We start from the raw sequence: 18,225 nt of genomic DNA on the forward strand, positions 1-18,225 counted from the left end.
ACCCAAACAAAATCCAGCAACATCAGTTTCACTCTAATTTGGTTACGTTCATTCTGAACACAGCTGGCTTCCCGACAAAATAACATGGTTCAAACAGCCAGTTCTCCTTCCCAAGCGTGGGTTTTTTTTTTTTTATTTAGACATTGATATGAACTTCCTTGTATTTCATCTCTTATTTGCTAGACATATTTTGAATTTTGAACCAACAGAAATCAAACTCCTTAACTGTCCCTGCCAGTTAGGAAAAAAAAATGTTACAAGTTTGTTCTCAAACCTTCAGATGGTTTAAGTCCAAACTCTGGTCTATTTTAGGAAAAGGATTGAGGTAACTTCGAAATTGAATTTAAAATTAATCAGGAAAGAAGGGGACTCGGAATGAAGAGGTTTTCCCACGCTAGAGAACCTTGTGCATTTCAAGAACTCTCTGCCTTGGCATAAATTGAAGTGCTTCACTAGGAACAAGGAAGGAAATGGATTCTTCTGCTGTGAAAGAGCCAAAAGCCAACGGAGCTGAGAGCAATGCAATTCAAACCGAGGCTTTCAAATCAAATTCCTAGCCACAGACTTGTTTGCTCTTCTCATGGAGTCATCTCACCTTGTGTAAATACATTTCCCTGAGCCCAGAGCAATGGACTCCGTAAATCAGCAGCACGTGGATACTCAATAGGACTGACTAGACACACACCATCACACCATGTGATCAGTGCTCCCATTTCCAACAAAAAACCAACCAGCCATAAAATTCCCAACTGTTCCCATTATATCACCTAGCTGGAAGCATCTTTTTGAGTCCAAATGTTCGTCAATCACACCACTATCAGAAGAAGTGCACATGGAAACGATTTCAAGCCTCATCCTACAGTTATACCCTGATCATAAACACTCAAAAAGCTTCCCCCCCCCCCATGTACTCATGCACAGCTGCAGAGAAAAAGAAAATCAACTCAAAGCAAGCAGTGTCCAAGAGGGAGTTCTGCACCACACCAAGCTCAGAGGTCAGGAGCATTCAACCCAGACGCTCTACAGAGCAGAGACAGAAGGTTCATTTCATTCCTCACCTCCCTGCTCCCCCATAGCAGCCTTCCCCCTTTTTCTCCTGTTCCCCTTCAAGTTACACAGTTTATTTCTTCTGCAAGATCTAACTTGGCATGAGTTTTGGCAGTTCTCACTTCATCCCTGAACTTCCCGACCCGTAAGATACAGCCTGCTTGGCTTATCAGTATTTATTTCCCACCCACCCCCATTCCTTGCAGGCTTATTTTTAAGTTCCTTCTAGAGCTAGCTGTCCCTAGTTTTTCAGAAAATGGTATTGTTGGCATTTCTGAGTTGGAAAAAACAAAACCAAAAATGAAGCAAAAATGAACGCACACACCCTTGAACTTTCTAGTCCGGATTTTACTAACCAGTTAGCTCTGCCTCATGAACCCTGCAGCAACGTGCACACTCCACCTCGCCTTGCTCTGACAAACAGCTCTTTGTAATGGTGTTGGCACCGAATGGCGGTAACTTCCATCCTTCAAGAAACTCTCCAAGCTAGCAGCCTCGCCTCCTTTCTCTTGAAAATATCCTTCTTACAGTAAAGAAGGTGCATCAGAGATGTTTTCATCCCACCATGCTGCCCTTGCCAGGATGCAGAACTCTAAGATTGCCTGAGCCCCCGCACCTTTGAGTGCCTTCTCCAACACAGAATTAGTTGGTTTCGGTTCACTCCTGTGGGAATCTCGCAGCGTCATTTCTCCTAAAAGACAGCACATACCTTCCGAGTCCTTCAGGCTCCTTTCCAGTGCCACACTCACACTCCCGATCCGCAGTCCTGGCAGACAGTGTATTTGTCGAATCTGCTGTGGGCCCGTTGATTCTTAATGAGCAGTCTCCAGGCACACTTACCTCTTACCGATGTTGGTGTAAATCCATAGTCCCTTGCATTACCAATTAGCTATGAATAATTGAAGGTAGAAATGAAAAGGTTCATTGCCAGAAGATCAGTCAGGCTGAGAAACAGCTTCTCGGCATAAGCAGCGAAGGCAAACCTTATTTTTTTGTTACTTTCAACACCACTTCCTATATTTATGAAAGTGATGATGTGACATACTGTGTGGGATAGCAACGAACTGGAGTTGATGACACCCGTGATTCTCTTCTGCCTTACTGACCTCATGTGAATACTGTAGATGAGCACAAGTTCCTCTCTTCCCTTCCTTGCATTCACCCCAAGGTATCTGTAGAGCAGTCACAACCTCTCCAGCCTTCATTTCACAAGACTGATCAAGCTTAGCTCTTTTCATCTCCTGTTCCCAATCACTTGGGGTACCACCTGCTCCCTAACATGGAAGTGAGGTGATCTTACACAAAGGAAAATCTTCCCGTCACTGGCGTGAGGAGCTTCTGTGGTCATCTTTCCGCACCCAGGGACAAGAAGCAGGGTTTACCAGAGCATCCTTCAAGAACATACTCTGTGAACTGAGGGAGAGTCTTTGTTTCACAATAGTAAAGAGCACCCCACAACAGTGCTACCCAGAAATTCCCTGCCTCCACAAACCTTTAAGTGTGGGTAGAACGGAAACAGTCTAAATTGTGTAGGTTAAACGCTTGGACACAATACAAAACATCTTTTTGAGAAAGGTTCACTTCCCCAGAAATGCAGGCTTGGAAGAGCAGGACCCAGACCACTGATGAACAGGAGTAAAAAAGAATAATTCCAGAAAAAGTTTCTCAAAATTTTTTCCCCCCAAACACACCCAGCTGTTAAAAAAAGCTTTGCAATGATCAGTGAAGCACATGCTAAACCTAAATTTCTTATCAACATGCAAGAAAACAAAACTGAGATACAGAATCAAAGGATGGTGCAACTGATATTCCCATCCTGTCAGGTGAGAAGGAAATAGGTCTGGGTTTATGCTTGGGGCTCAGTAGCAGCAGGCAGCCCACACGGCCTCCAGGAGCAAACGTGCCTCAGTGTTCTGCTGCTGTTCTGTCTGCATTGGCGAACATCTGGTGGCAAGGACCAGAGGAGGCCGGGAGGTACCACCAGACACTCAGCACTGAAATGGAAATGGGGGAGAGCGCATGCATCAGGAGTTCCACTGATCTCCAAGGGGAACAGAGAGCTGCTATTGCAGAAGAGCCTCTCAACACACACTTAATTCATGGAATTTCAGTACAAGAATCACATAACCAGGTATAAAAATCTTCAAATGTAATTTATTAAGACATTCAGCTATGTCTGTCAGTCTACATCCAAATTTACTACTAAAAATAAAATAGTATCACATTTCACATTAGGAATACCAACTTTGAAAAACACTCGAGTCAAGCCTATCGTATAAATAAGTGACTAATTTCTCTTCATATCAAAATTCACATAAAAAAATTGCCTGCCCCCTACTCCCACCTATTTCCCCACCCCAATCCCTAGTTCTACTTGAAGCCATGATGCATGTAAAAATTTAAGTATGGACATGTCCTTGTCAAAGAAAAAAGTTGCAAACCTATTAACAGCTTTAGAAGTGGCATTTGCGGAGTCTGATCATACACAATAATGTACTCATTCCCAAAGTGCAAATATCGCCAGAGTTTAATACTGTTTTAATTCAGCTGCAAGAATTAAACATTACACAGCACGGTACTGCAAGGCCTCTATCTGTGCCCTAAAACTCATCCCACTTTCCTCCTGCGCATGGCAGCAGAGGTCAAAGTGTTCATTAGAGCTTTAGTTTACTTCATACAGCCCAGACTGTGCCCGTTATTAGGAAAAGTTTCATATACATCAAAATATTGAAGACTCCGTCATAAAAGTCAAGAGTCACTATAGATTACATGAATTCAAATGCAATTGCCCCACCAAGAACACCCAAAGCATACACATGACGTATTAAGAGTGCTTCCATCTTCTAGTACAATCACTGCTGTTATATCTTTGATTTTTTGCTTACGTGCCATAAAAAAATTGTCAGCAACCAAAGCTGCACCTCAGTCAGAGACTAGCAACTCACTGCATTTAACGCCTCTCAGGTACCCTGGGACATGGCTATATGCGATACCTTCTTCCTGACCAAAACAAAAGCTAGTGTTCTGTCCGTCTGTCTACAGTCTCTCACAGACCTCTCGTTCCTCCCTCACCTACGTCTTGAAACACTCCTTCACTGCAATTTATTTCCAGACATCCTTCCTATGCCCACAGTTCAGAGAGCTTCTGGAGTAATTTCTACTACATCTCACTGGAGTTACCGCTACCAAGCAGCCCACAAAAATCAGCATGGGAGATTACATTTTGACCAGCATTAATAGCTAAACTTCTTTCACAGCTGTGGAAGGATAGGTTTTCTTCGGAGTCAAACTTGGATCTCTGAAATGTGTTTGTTCCCACGTCATCCTTTGTCACCTTAGAGCCGGACACAAGCCCTCGGGTCTTGAGCGGGGCACCCCTCTGGGGCTGCAATTAGTTCTGCAGCACAAGCTGCTCCCTGGCTGGCCTCACATGGGCTTGTGTCACTGTCCATGCTTTGAGACCCCTCCATCTCAGCAGAGGCCTCCAGGCTGTCCTGTCCATCAGCACCCTGTCCGTCACTCTTGCTAGGGCCATCTTTAATACTTGGCCCATTGTCATGTTCAACACCAGGGGGCTCAGCTGCATCTCCAGGTCTGGTATTTTGCTCTGCACTAGGATTTGGCTGTTGAACTGGCTCTGGTCCCAGTCCCGGTAGCTGTGAAGGGCTCTTAAGTTGGCAGTGGCACAGAGGGCAGGTTTCTTGCACATACAGCCATTTCTTAAGACAACCCGCATGAAAAAAATGGCTACATGGTGTAATTACAGCAGTTTTCATATCCTGAAAGACATGAAAAAAAAAAGAAAAATCATATTATTTGTAATCCCATTCTTCTCCTCTCATCCCATCCATCTAATGGGTTCACTAGCCACAGAGGAGACAGAAGCAGTCCACAGACAAATAAGAGAACGTTCCTTCCTTCATACCAACAAGCCTCCACATTCAAATACACACACAATTCAAACAAAGGCCAGGTCTGGCTGTTTATACTGGCAGGATTAGAAATTAGGTGAAAAGCTTTGTTTGTAAGGTATTATTACACTTAAATAAAAGCTTTTGTAGGATGACAGTCACGGGATTAGTTGGCTTAAGAAACAATTGTGCAAGTCAAAACCAGCACACTTACAGATACAACACATAACAGCAGCAAACCAGAAATGAAGTAACACCCTGTCAGCTGAGACCCACATATTACTAGTCTGGTGTTTCAAACACTGTCATTTAACCTGGCACCAGTAGTTTTACTCCTCAAAGAATTTTTATCAAGTCTGGAGTCAATCCAATTGCACTCCAACTGCACACTACTAATCTTAGGGTGGTTCTTTCACTGTCGTACATAACCACATCTCTATCCAAGAGAAAGAGACTTTGGAGCTAGAGGTGTGATAAAGATACTACTTTCAGCACTAATTTTTAAGGTCCTTACATCTGCTGGCTTACATTAGAAAGACCCTTATAATCCTTTGATAATTAGGTTTCTGTTATAAAACTGACATTGTACATGAAGTGGAAGTAGCAATGTCTGTAGAGACTGAGCTGCTTCTGCGGCATAACAACAAATCAGCTACTGAGTACACACTGTCTTTCAGCAACAAAATCTTCCGCTAATGAAGAAAGGGCACATCTGCTGTTACTGTTGAGACCAGCTCAACCCAAATATGAGAGGTTTCAAAAAAGCTCAAGGACACAGTTTGTTGTGTAACTGGAGAAAAAAGAATGAAAGTTTAAACACATTGAAACTATCTCGGTGACAGCACTCCAAATCAATTCACCCAGTTTTCTGCTTTGTGTAACTCAAGTAACTTACTGAGTACAGTATTACTCATTAAACATATTAAACTTATTTTGCTAGTTGTAGACTGAACTTGACAGTCTAAAGGTATTTCAATTTAAGTCAATCTTTTGACACTTCCATTCTTACCTGGTAGCAGATGGCACAGATATCATTGTGTTGCTCCAACTGCTCTTTTGTGGCAACAGGCAGTGATTTTATCTTATTCACAGCGTCTCTTCGAAGAAGGAAACTTTTCCACCCCAGCTGGGCCCGCAACCACACATTGTAATAGGAGTGGATGAAGATGATCACAGAACCCATCACAGTCCATTCACCAAAGATTGTTTCTGAGACACCATACGCCACCACACAGAGCGCAACGAGGAATTCCAGCAGCCGGTACGTGCCATTTACATAATAAATCACATCATCCATATTTTCTACTGGTTCTTTTCTGAACTCCTCCACCATAAACAAAACATAAATGAAGAGTGTCCCAAGCACCTGTAAGACAGTGCAAGACCATGAGCTCAGCATTCTATTCTTAACTGGAGCTTAAGCCATTCAGCATTGTCCATAAAGCTCTGTACACGCAACGCTCCCAAGTCAGACAGAGGGCAGGCAAGCCCCAAAGCAGTAAAATTGTTGCTGAACTTCAAGACAAATAAAAGTCACTCCTTCTTGCAAAGCATTTAGCCTTGTTCCCAAGTACTTCCCCTCCTGTGCTTTCCTGAGTCCAGAACAAAGCTAAGTTGATTAAAAATTGCTGAGCATCATGAGGGGCAATTTTATAAATTTAATAATAAAAACCCCAAGTTATAACAAATACTCATACTACAAAACGTTTCTTGTACTTACACTACACGCAAAATTTCAGTGTTTTGTGAACATCAAATTGCCTTTGTAGAGCCATAGCTAAGTAACAATACATAAAATGAGTACTCTGTGAAAAAAAAACCCAACTTTATACTATGACAGTTATGCCTTCAAAAGCCTTCTGGCTTTACAATTTAAAATAGACTTCCATTCACCTATGTTCTCAGCCCACTCCTAGGAGCTCCTTAGCCTCAGATACAGGATAAAGAAAGAGATTTTATCTCATATCTTGTACTTCTGCCCTTCTATCACCCCTGTTCTTTTCTCATCATGTATTTCCCCCTCTAGAGTAACAGGATCACAGTTAATGCAGGGCTTCACAGTTACTACAGGGCTAACATTCTTACCTGAAGAGAGGTTAGAATACTGCTGGAGATAATGATCAACAGCCAGAAATCCATGTGGAAAAATTGACAAATCATGTAGGCCATGTACGCGGGGAACACGAGTAAGAACAAACAGAGGCTGACTGCTCGGAAGTGCTTCCACAGACTCCTGCAAACAACACAATAGGTTTTTATTTTTTAAGTCAGATTTGAGTGTCAGTCTAAGAATAGGCTGACTGCTGCACATAGGCACGTTAGATGTTTGCTCAAGGCTTTAACTTGTTGAAAGGAGTTTCTATTTTACTTGGGCACAGTCTCATTCCCAGCATGCATGCCTACAACACATACGGTATGAAAAGTTCCCTCTCATCTGACCTTTGCTATTGTCAACACAAAGACAAAGATTATGGGCAAAAATTCACCTACAGTAATTGTCATAATGGGACAAGTCAGTGGTTAGGCAAATTAAGTACCCGAGATACTGAATGTTTCAGATGGAAGTCCATTAAAATAAAGAAAATTATCAAATATGCAACTGTTTGTACACTTTTCTATATAAACAGAGTTTTCCCAGATTATATACTTATTACAACTCTTCTATGTCTTTCTGCTACTATGCATAGGGCAAAGGTATTTCCTTTCATCACCAGATTTAACCCTGCTGCCTTTAGAAGTATATTCCCCAATGCAGGGATCACAAAAGAAGAAATGCAGCGGGACTTGAACGTTCATCTCTGCCAGTCCTTACTCCAATCCTATCATTTACTTCTTCCTAATCTCCTCCCCAACCTAAACACACCATCAATCTTTTTACACCCACCCATTTGTGAAGGCTTTCAGAATACCTCCAGTAATTTACTATACTACATGTTCCTGAGGTTGTATTTTAACCTCATTTAGCTCTGAAAACAAGGTACAGAAAAAGTGAAAGTATTGGGGGGACAGGATAGCAGCAGAAACTGGCTAGTTTAATACAGTCTGAACAAACATCAGAATGCTACTGTGAGGTCTGCAATTCTGTGTCTGTAGGTGAGGGAGAAAGGGAGAGCTAAAGTGGAATTTATCCTGATCCTAGTTGATTTAGAACTGCCTGGGAGATTTGGCAGAAGAGAGTGTCATGGTTTAACCCCAGCCAGCAACTAAGCACCACGCAGCCGCTCACTCACTCCCCCGGCCCCTGCGAGATGGGGGAGAGAACCAGAAGAGTGAGAAAAACTCCTGGGTTGAGATAAGAACAGTTTAATAATTGAAATAAAGTAAAATAGTAGTAGTAATAATAACAATACAATAATAATAGTAATAATAATATACAAAGCAAGTGATGCACAATGCAATTGCTCACCACCCGCCGACCGATGCCCAGCCAGTTCCTGAGCAGCAATTGCTGCTCCCTGGCCAATCCCCCCCCCAGTTTCTATGCTGAGCATGACGTCACATGGCATGGAATAGCCCTTTGGGCAGTTTGGATCAACTGTCCTGGCTGTGCCCCCTCCCAGTTTCTTGTGCATCTGGCAGAGCATGGGAAGCTGAAAAGTCCTTGACTAGCATAAGCAGTACTTAGCAACAACTAAAACATCAGTGTGTTATCAACATTCTTCTCATCCTAAATCCAAAACACAGCACTATGCCTGCTACTAGGAAGAAAGTTAACTCTATCCCAGCTGAAACCAGGACAGAGTTAAAACTCGCTATCACCACAGACTGCTTGTTTAAACTGGGCAGATGCTCATATTCTGGCTCTACTCCCTTTCCCTCCGTTACTATATTTGAAGTTGACATTGCTGCAGGCAGAACACACTGGCTACAAGTAGCCTCTAAGCTAAACAAACTCTCTACACATAAATAAACCTTCTCTTCCATTTCTTCACTTACAGGTTACAGAAAGGGAAAAGACACAAGCAATTAACAAAGATACAAACAGATTAATACAAGAACACCAGATACCAATACAGCTCTTCAAAACACAAATTAAACTTTATAATCCCACATGATCAGAACATCTGGTACACTAATGCAAGCCTTCCACCTCATTTTCTGCCAGTAAACCCTATCATTTTGGGATCACAGCCTCAAAAAAAAAAAAAAAAGATTTTACAATATCTAACACAAGGTCACTCCTAGAAACTTCCCATCCTCAATGGCTGGCTGAGCTAGAGGGAAACCTACCCAACTGCAGAGGAGGTTAAGGAAAACCATTCTGCATATCCATACAATGGAGTGTGGGTGGGGGGATAGCACAGGCACTGGAATCCTGGACTTGCTTAACTGAGACCACAGTGCACTGACACTCTTGCTAGGGAGAATAACCACCAAACAGCGCAATACTCAGCGTGGGCAGCCAGCAGCTGCAGAACATCATGGTCTTGCACAGGCTGGATGGACAGGCTGAGCAGGAGCAGGTGACCAAAGTCACCCCTGTTTGCCAGCATACAGCATGGTGAAAAGTATTATCCGTGTGCCCTTAAGGGAGGGAAAATCTAGAGAATTTAAGACTAGAAAAGAAATCGGCATACAGAAAAGACATGGTAACTTTACAAGCTACTAAAAGTCCAAAACAGGCCATCAATTACTAGTTTATCACCTCCTAAAACAGCATTGAGTAACTTTCAGTTTAGGAAACCAGTCTCTTACTTGTCCCTTGAGGCTCCCAGTGCCAAGACAATGGGATCAGCAATTTCCAGCATGGACTGAAGTATGGATGCCACCACAATGAAAAGAATAATACTGAGCAGGAATGCCCGATGCACAACTTGGAGCTCAATCAAACCTGTCTGCACAGCCAGGATCAGGAGTGTGACTCCTTCAGTCATTCCCCTGCAGATCAACATAGTCAAAAGAACAAATGATCATATCTTTCTGTGTGTCAATGTTGGTTCAAAAATACATCTAAAAACACCAAGAAAATAAGCTGTCTCTTTCTGCCACAACCCTTCAAATGTCACTGGTTTTAGCTTTTACTGATGTCCGTGCTAAGGCTTTCACCAGAGAGGAATGTTTTCAAAAACACTGAAGTGTTGGGGGTTAAGAAGTAGCAGGTTTCAGAACCCTGCTCCTGACTAGCAGCGTGTGGGCTACATCCAGCCCAGCAGACACTGCCCAGTGACAGAGTCCCCCCCAGCACAAAGCATTTTAAGGACCCAAGCTGTGTCTTAAGAGGAGGAACCCACCAGCCTCAGTGTTGCCTACACAAGCCCAAAGCAGCCCTACTATGTCTACACCTGGGCACCAGCCAGCCTCATTCTTAGATCACCATGAAGACCCCCTCCACCTGTTTTATTTCCCCATCACCACCCTTGTCTGTCCTTTGGCCCTGGGGAAACATCCTTGACTCAACAACCCAGCCGGTGCCCAGTTTAGGCAAATCAGCAATTTAGCCATTTTTCAGTTTATTCTCTCTGTACCTATACCAAATACAGCTGTCCGCTTCTTTTTGGCTTGGGACCTCAGAGTGAATTTAATACAGCCAAGGACCACAATTTAGCACTAGTATTTGACACAGTTAAAGTACAGATCACCCAGAACTGCACGCTTCCCCAAAAGACAGTTTTACATAGACTACTCCTGGGCAACCCCGATTTATACCATTTTTGCTTCAGCATCTTGGAATCCAAACTGTAAAACATTCTTTTGCATATAGTCTGAACTTTCTACAGAGTTAAGGGGCTGGAATAACTGAGAAAGGTAGTGTCATACCTAGGACCTAAATTTCATATTAGACAAGTTGGGACAAGTGTTAAGAAAAGGCAGTTTCTGTATTTTGGCTATTTCCCATTGTAATTTACAGGCAATCCATACAATGCTGTGTTTTAAGCCTCATGGATTAGTAATGTTTCACACATAACTACAAGGTAAATGAGGAAATGGAAGTACGAAGTGTTTATATTATCCAAGCATGTGAATATTTTCCAGTGACTCATGAAAATGAAAGCACTAAGACAATCGAACTGTGCAATTATAAATCCCAACAGCCCTGAATTTGTTACAGAAATGAACCATCTCCGAAGAAGTCTGTGACAAGCTGTATTTTCACCTCAAATCCTTCCAATGCACACATAGACTGGCATACAAAAAGCTTGTCAAGGATACCCAAGAGTTCGTAAGTTAAAAAACAGCAATGCAACCCATATATTTCTATATAAATCCCTTTCTGTCTGCTTCTTTTTAGACCTAAGGCACAATGAGGCACTTACCTGTTCATAGCAGGATCATTCATGAATGCTCGGTAACCCTGCAAGTAAAACTTGCAGAGAGTCAGAACTCCCAAAGCAACAAAAGAGACTGTGAAGACCAAGCCCAGCAGTGAGTATGGAGTGCTACAGCATTCGGCAATACTGGGAGGAGAGTGGGGGGGGAGAAACAAAAAGAAAAGGTCCATCAATTAAAGGCAGTGTGATGAGCTCTCCCCTTGTCCTGTTAACTGTGCAAGCTGGTTTTAAAGCAAAATCTATTCATTAAACCAATCCAATTAAAAGCTCTACACCGTCATGAAATCGTCCTATAAAAAGAAAAGGTGAGATGTATTCTGCTACTTCTTTCCAAGACACAACTTCTCACCTCAGTTCCCGAGCTAACGCTGCGGTCGGGCTGGAGCCGGGGCTGTGCTATGGTATTTCTCCGGTCCCTCTCCAGCGGTGCCACACGGTGGCACTGTCCTGCTTGCGTAGGGTTTTCGTAACCAAGTCAATTTGACAGGCACAATGCACCCAGGTTACTTGCTGACATTTCAGCCAGCTATCAGAAACAGAGTCAAAGCAGATGGATTCACTGAGGCACTTTCCACTCAGAGCCACAATAGTGCAAACAAACATCAAACCGATAAATACTATCGGGAGACTGGGGGCTTTTTGGTAGCATTCACATCAGGTTCAGGTAGGCAACACCTGTCTTTCAAACGGCTGAGCCAGAAGCAGCAAAATAAGACAGTGAAGAATATTCTCCCTCAGCGGGCTTCTTCCTCTCTTTTGCTACAGCAGTGAAGTCCCAAAGATTGAGACCACAGAATACATTTGATGATGCTGAGAATAGCTGTGTTATTTCAGCTCCCTCACCTTAGGTCTGCTCTTCTGCTGATCCTGGCACTGCAATATTTGGAGCAGCCTAAGCCTCAGAGTGTACTTTGGTTTCTGAAACACAATGCTGCCAGAACAAGAGGAAGGAAGTGCAGTGCACTGCATGCCCCGACACTAGGTAAAGAACCAGCTGTCAGCCACAGATTACACATCTAGAAATCCTCACATACATAATCCAAGGTAATAATACATTGACACCCACATTCATTAAGAAAAAAAAGAAAAAAAAAGAATCTTCACTTGTTCACCAGGATAGTAGTCTTGTGAGAGAAATTATGGTGGTCAAAAACATGCTAATTAACCGACTGAAAAGTGAACTAGTCCAGCACTCTGACAAGACAAAAGAGTTTTGAGGAAGCATATGCTTCAAAAATAAACAAAGCTCATCCAAGAGACATTTACTTTGTCTCTTTTAATGACTACTTTAACTGGAAATCTCCTTTGAAAGCAATTCACAGCAGAAAATGTTGATGTGTTTACATATGCTATTTGCAGCGCTTCTGGTAAGGCTTCAATTCTGCCTGTTTACCAAGCTAAGCAGGGCTGAAAAAGCTTTTAAATGTTCCTGCCGTTCAAGGTAGTGATAAACGCCATACTTAAACCAGCTGTTTCTGTAGGATTTTTGAGGAACTCTAAGCTTTGCTTCAAAATAAATTATCAGAAATCAAGAATCCTGGCTTTTCTGCCTGATGCCAAATCCTTTTTTGTCAGAGTAATTTTAGTACCCTTCTTAAACTTATTTCCAGATCTACTATGCAAGATTCAAACAATCAAAATGAATTTTTCATCATACAGATCAAGTTGAGCTGTGAAACTCCTTGCCTCAGGATCCTTCAATAACACAAGTATACATGGGTTCAAGGGCAGAAAGCACAAATTGATGGAAGAGAAGTCTTCTGAGGATTACTGAATACATATTAACCATATCCAGATAATGCAGCCTGATAGCTCAAGTTGGATGCGGGACTGGAAGAGTACTAGGAAACGTCCTGTTTGTCATATTATGGGTGGGTGTCTTTCCAGGTACCCATTTACAGCCACTGCTGGAAACTGGATCCTAGGCTAGACCAGTATGCAGTCTGACCCAGTACAGCCGCTCTGACGTTCTTATGAAAATTGGACACAGCTATTCTGCACACCCCAACTGCTCTCACCTGAATTCCAGCTACACTATTTTAAGCAATCATTACACTTGAAGGGCATAGATGCATAATTCACTCAGTTTCATGGAAGGGCACATCTTTTCTTCCATTTTGTTAAACAGCCAGCACTACATTAGTAACTGGCCTGACAAGGTATTTCAGCTCCCTCCTAAGGGGTAAGAGTAAGAGGCTGTTGGTGGTACTACCTGAGTTTGTGTTTTTAAGATGAATAAGCGTTTATAACTTTTCTCCTGTAACAGAGCTGAGAACACTGAGAACATTTGCATAGTTTTTCTGTATTTTTCCAATTGCAGTGAGAACTTCACAGAGGTCAACTGGTATTCATTCACTCATAGATCAAGCCAATCCAAGTCTGCAAAACAAGTTCCCTGTTTTGCCACGAACAGGACAAATCTAACAACTTGCTGTAGGAACAAACTCAACTTATTTACAAGGAAAAGGATCAGTTAACAAGCAGGTAACATAGTCAGTGCTTTTACATAAAGAATTATGACACTGTAAGCAATTTTAATACTACATGCAATAAAATCCCTGGCATTTCTCCTTAATGATAATGAGTTTTGACAGCTTACACTATGACACCATAGACACATATACATACACACAGAGCCAAGAAAAAGCTACGCAACTGGAAAGTCTGTAGTGATGAGCAAGTTACTCAAAGAAGTTGCTACCCAAACAGCAGAACTAATGATGTATGGTCTCTAAAGAATATTTTACCTGTGTGTTTAGACAACTATTACCTCTTTTCTCCCCATCCCAGTATTACCCTAATTTGCCTAACCCACCTTCTGCAACACACCCAGTTCCTCTCTGCCCTACACTCCCACTCCCTTTTGTATGGTGCAATTTCTAGTTTAACAACAGTAAACAAAGGCACATAGGTTCCAACCAGAAGAATCCCTCAAATGCTGCCCTTCTCTCAATAACAGCACTAACACAGGCCTCTCGTCTTTAACTTACAAGCAGTTTTTACAAAGCTTTTAGGATCTTTAAGATCTTTACACCTCTGCCAAATTAATCACTGGGCTCAAGTTACTTTGGGAGTTGGGTACTTCAGCTGCTTAGGCAAACTCAAGAATGTGTCCCACACCAGAATGATGAAACAAGACAAACAGGGCCCAGAAAGCAACACAATCATCAATAAGGTATCAGTTGGATTGAACTTCAGCTGAAGTATCTCGGACTTAAAACCAATTTGTATACTGAAAACAACTTCTGGACCAAAGCTCTAATTACAGCTATTCCCTCATCAAAAGAATATTTTGCTTTCTTTGGGAACCCTCTCATAGTTCTATTAATGCTGTGTGTTCTGAATGGGATCCATGCCTCTGAAGGACAAGATTAACAGGGTTTACATACATGGTTACTGCAATAAGGACAAATATTTGTTGGGTATCCAAAGGCAGTAAAGCCAATCTACATACATAGTCTCTAAAAGAGCATAAACATTCATTTCAGAAAACAGTCAAAACAGAAAACAGACCATTTGCAGACTAGTTAATTACCTTGTCAAGAAGAGGAAGAGGAGCCTCTCTCTTGAGGCAGGCTGGTCCCGTGTACTGAAATAGGAATAGATCTGAAGAGCAAATAAGACAAGCCAAAACACCATGAAAAGAACTGGGACAACCAGCTGGTTCCACAGAGACATCCCCAAAGCCAGGAGACCATACACCTCCACCACCTGGACAAGACAGAAAAATGCAGTTTGTTATTGGTTCACAGCATACATGATTTGGTAGCAAAAGGCTAGTCAACAATATAGCCACAAGGAAGCTAAGGAGAATTCACATGGCATTAGCCATCCCAAAGGAAAAGAGGAGGTACATCAAACTACAGTTCAACAAAGGGAGAGCCCAGGTTCAGCAGCAACATATTACCGCTGTCTGTCTTGAACTAGGAAGAAGTACCTGACTGCGCAGCAAACTATCAGACCAGCTGAATTCCCCTTCCTACAAATAACTGGCTCAGAGCTGCCGACTGCAGCCTGCTCACAGCCAGAGGGGAGAGGACACATGCCTCCAGTTCATGTACAACCCTCTCAGACCCTTTTGCCCAGCTTCAGTCACAGCAATGTTGTTTTCTTTGTAGCTACTGCCAAGTCACCGCACACACTAGATAATGCAATATGAGCCACATCACTTCAGCACAGTAAACCTGCTTTGCTGACCTGTTTTTAAGGAAAAACTTAATACCTCAGACATTTTATGTTTAAGTATCTCAAAAAAGAACACATACCAGACTTCTGACTGCTCCTAATCCACAAGTGTTTTGAAATTCATGCTTAAGAAGACTCTGAAGCTCAAATTACTACTTCTGTATTGGAAAGACTAAGTTACAATACAGTCATTTCCAAGAAGCTGGAACTTCACAGAGCTGGACTTAACACAAAAGGTCAAAAGGAAATCACTCATAAATCCTATTTCCTCATCATCTGCTTCCCACAATGGCATACAATCCACAACGGTTAGCAGATTTTATCAAACACTAAAAAAGCTGCCTACTTAGCCTTTCATGACAAGCATGAGGGATGTTACGTTCATGGGACCTGCTGCAGTATGTACTGTGGCTGATCGACAAGCAATATGCTGCTGGCAGGGACACGGTGCCAAACTCCTGCTTTTAGCTTTGCACACAGACTTGTGAAGGAAGGGCATCTGCCCTCAGGAGACTCCCTTAGCCTCTCCCTTGGCCTGGGACCAATGCAAGCAATCCTATACCGCTCCCAGCAGTGTACTCCACCACATCGGAAAAGGGTCATGCTACGATCATAATGTAGCTTCATAACCGTGAGGTATTTCTGGCATCTTCTGCTGCAAGTAGGCAGCCAAGGTTCTGGACCTGCTTTTAAATTATACCATTAGCCACAGTCTGAAATACACACACACGCAAAGCTGCCTCAACCCACCTGTTAGGGCTGTTTCCCCTATGGTGCTCCATTCAGGAAACAATCCTGGTGTTTAACATCCCAATATTCACTAAGTTTTGCCACTGATACCAAAACAGCAATCAAATCCAGCCTAAAATAGTGATAGACTCACAAACACCAGGATGAAAGCATCACTGAAAACTAACAACTGCACAAAATTATAGCAATAAAAATACAAGTAGAAAAATACTCAAAACGGCAATATCCTCCTCTGGAATAAGCATATTAAGCTTGATTTGTAGTGGAGTTGCACCCAGTTATATGAACATACTATGAGCCAATGTGTTTTTCTGTTCTGTTTCAGGAACATAGGCAAAGAGTGGCAAGCTCTTTAAAAACAAAAACCCCGTCTTCCCATATTGTCAATACCATGCAAAAACCACTCACACACACCTTTTCATTCCAACCCACTCTCTATCACATGCATTTAGAAAAGCTGCATACAACACTCTATTATAAATCCAGTGCCACAGTACAAAGTGTCTGCCATTTTCTCTGTATTCCCAGGAAAAAAAACTTTATGCCCTCTACATAAAAAGTCAGAAGAAAGAATATGATCAGTGTCCAAAGGCCACGTACAAGGAATGCTTCTTCCTCCTGATTACAACACTGTAATACAGCCTGGCTTTTAAAGATTTGAAAAAACTGGTGTGGGGGGGAGAAACAAGCAATCATAGAGGTGAGGAGACTTGCGTAACAGCTCTATTTAGAACACAATTCTGACCCCCCCCCCCCCCCCCCCCCAAAAAAAAATCAGCAAGAAACAACTTTCTCCCCCTCACCCTGGAATGTATTTGCAACTAAAACATGATAAGATGTTGAAGTGTTTTAAACGTAAGTGTCTAACAAAAAAATAGATACATGACTCTCAAATCCAAATCAGATCTGAATTTGACTTTAGGAAGCTAAACCCTGCATCCGTTCATGCACATGGAAAATGGTTCCAACCTGTTCCAAGTCTTTGAGCTGTACAACGATGCGCAACTGTTTTACCCCAAACATTAGCACTCTAAGTAAACGGTAAGCATGATTTTCCTGTTCTCAGTGGAAAACAAGGATATTGAAGCTTTGCCAGTTAGCTCCCGAATTAGTTTTTAATCATCAAATCTACAAGCTAGTTATAGACGAGATCAGACCATGCTAGGTGCTGTACAAACACAGAAGGTAATCCCAGTCCAAAGACCAATTACGTACAAAATAAATAACCAGACAGTAATGATCAACATGACAGGCTGAGACCTTGGCACACCAGACACCTACCATTGCCAAGTTTTTGTTTGTGTATGACAGATATGACAGCAAAGAAGAGCTTTAAAGAAGGCTTTGAAAGAGATTAACAAGTTAGTTTTCAGACTGCTTCTGGACTGAAGAGCAGAAGGCAGAAAACCAGTTGCTTAGTTAGAAAAAAATCCAGCAAGTGGTGAGAGCTGAAATAGCAGGTCAGTCAAAAGTCAAGCAAGCATCAGTCTTTTTATACTGAAATGTACAGAATGATGCATATACACACGCATTTTGTTTTTATATAAAAAATGTGAGGTGTGATGTTTCTGCACCACTAACAAAGTGTCTTTTCAACTAAATAGATGTCAAAGCATTAACAAAATGGATACGTGTCAGATCAGTCTTCTCTAACTCCTTTGTTACAGGTCTCAGCAATGCTGCTGTTCTAAAGAAAATACTATAGACCTTTCAAATCACTGTCTGCAAGTTACAAATCATTGACTGCGAGTGATTATTACAGTCAAAATCAGCTTTAGTGTCACTTTAGTGTTACTCCCAATTTAACACTACTATAACTCCAAATGCTTTTCATACAGAAGGCATTTCTTGAAATGAACAGCTACTACAACTAATGCATGGGGATTACCTTGCTCACTTAATGAGGCTGTAAATAAATTCCATTCTGTCAGTCTTGTCTTTCAGCCTGAATTTGGGAAGGACTAAGCAAAGTCCAAGCAAAGTGGACGTGCTCAGCTGGCCACCAGCATAGTTCAGCCTAATGTCTTAATTGCTTACCCATACAAATTGTAAGCTACCGTAAA

General features: G+C 42.1%; 1 protein-coding gene across 4 annotated transcripts in view; it reads right to left on the bottom strand.

Moving 5' to 3' along the window:
- Nucleotides 1-3,181: 3,181 nt before the first annotated feature.
- Nucleotides 3,182-18,225, bottom strand: part of RNF145 (ring finger protein 145) — a 47,785-nt gene continuing 32,741 nt past the window's right edge. For 2 of the 4 annotated variants that reach the window (XM_075714944.1, XM_075714942.1), the window contains 6 exons: nucleotides 14,763-14,938; nucleotides 11,213-11,353; nucleotides 9,654-9,836; nucleotides 7,044-7,191; nucleotides 5,968-6,324; nucleotides 3,182-4,826 (listed from right to left, as the gene is read on the bottom strand). In XM_075714944.1, the coding sequence (XP_075571059.1) occupies nucleotides 4,383-4,826; nucleotides 5,968-6,324; nucleotides 7,044-7,191; nucleotides 9,654-9,836; nucleotides 11,213-11,353; nucleotides 14,763-14,938 (1,449 nt within the window). In that variant the 3' untranslated portion in view covers nucleotides 3,182-4,382. The remainder of the gene's footprint in view (nucleotides 4,827-5,967; nucleotides 6,325-7,043; nucleotides 7,192-9,653; nucleotides 9,837-11,212; nucleotides 11,354-14,762; nucleotides 14,939-18,225) is intronic. The other 2 variants (XM_075714941.1, XM_075714943.1) reach the window with 2 other exon arrangements.

The sequence above is a fragment of the Pelecanus crispus genome, chromosome 8 (assembly GCF_030463565.1).
Source record: "Pelecanus crispus isolate bPelCri1 chromosome 8, bPelCri1.pri, whole genome shotgun sequence".
In the NCBI taxonomy this organism is placed as follows: Eukaryota; Metazoa; Chordata; class Aves; order Pelecaniformes; family Pelecanidae; genus Pelecanus; species Pelecanus crispus.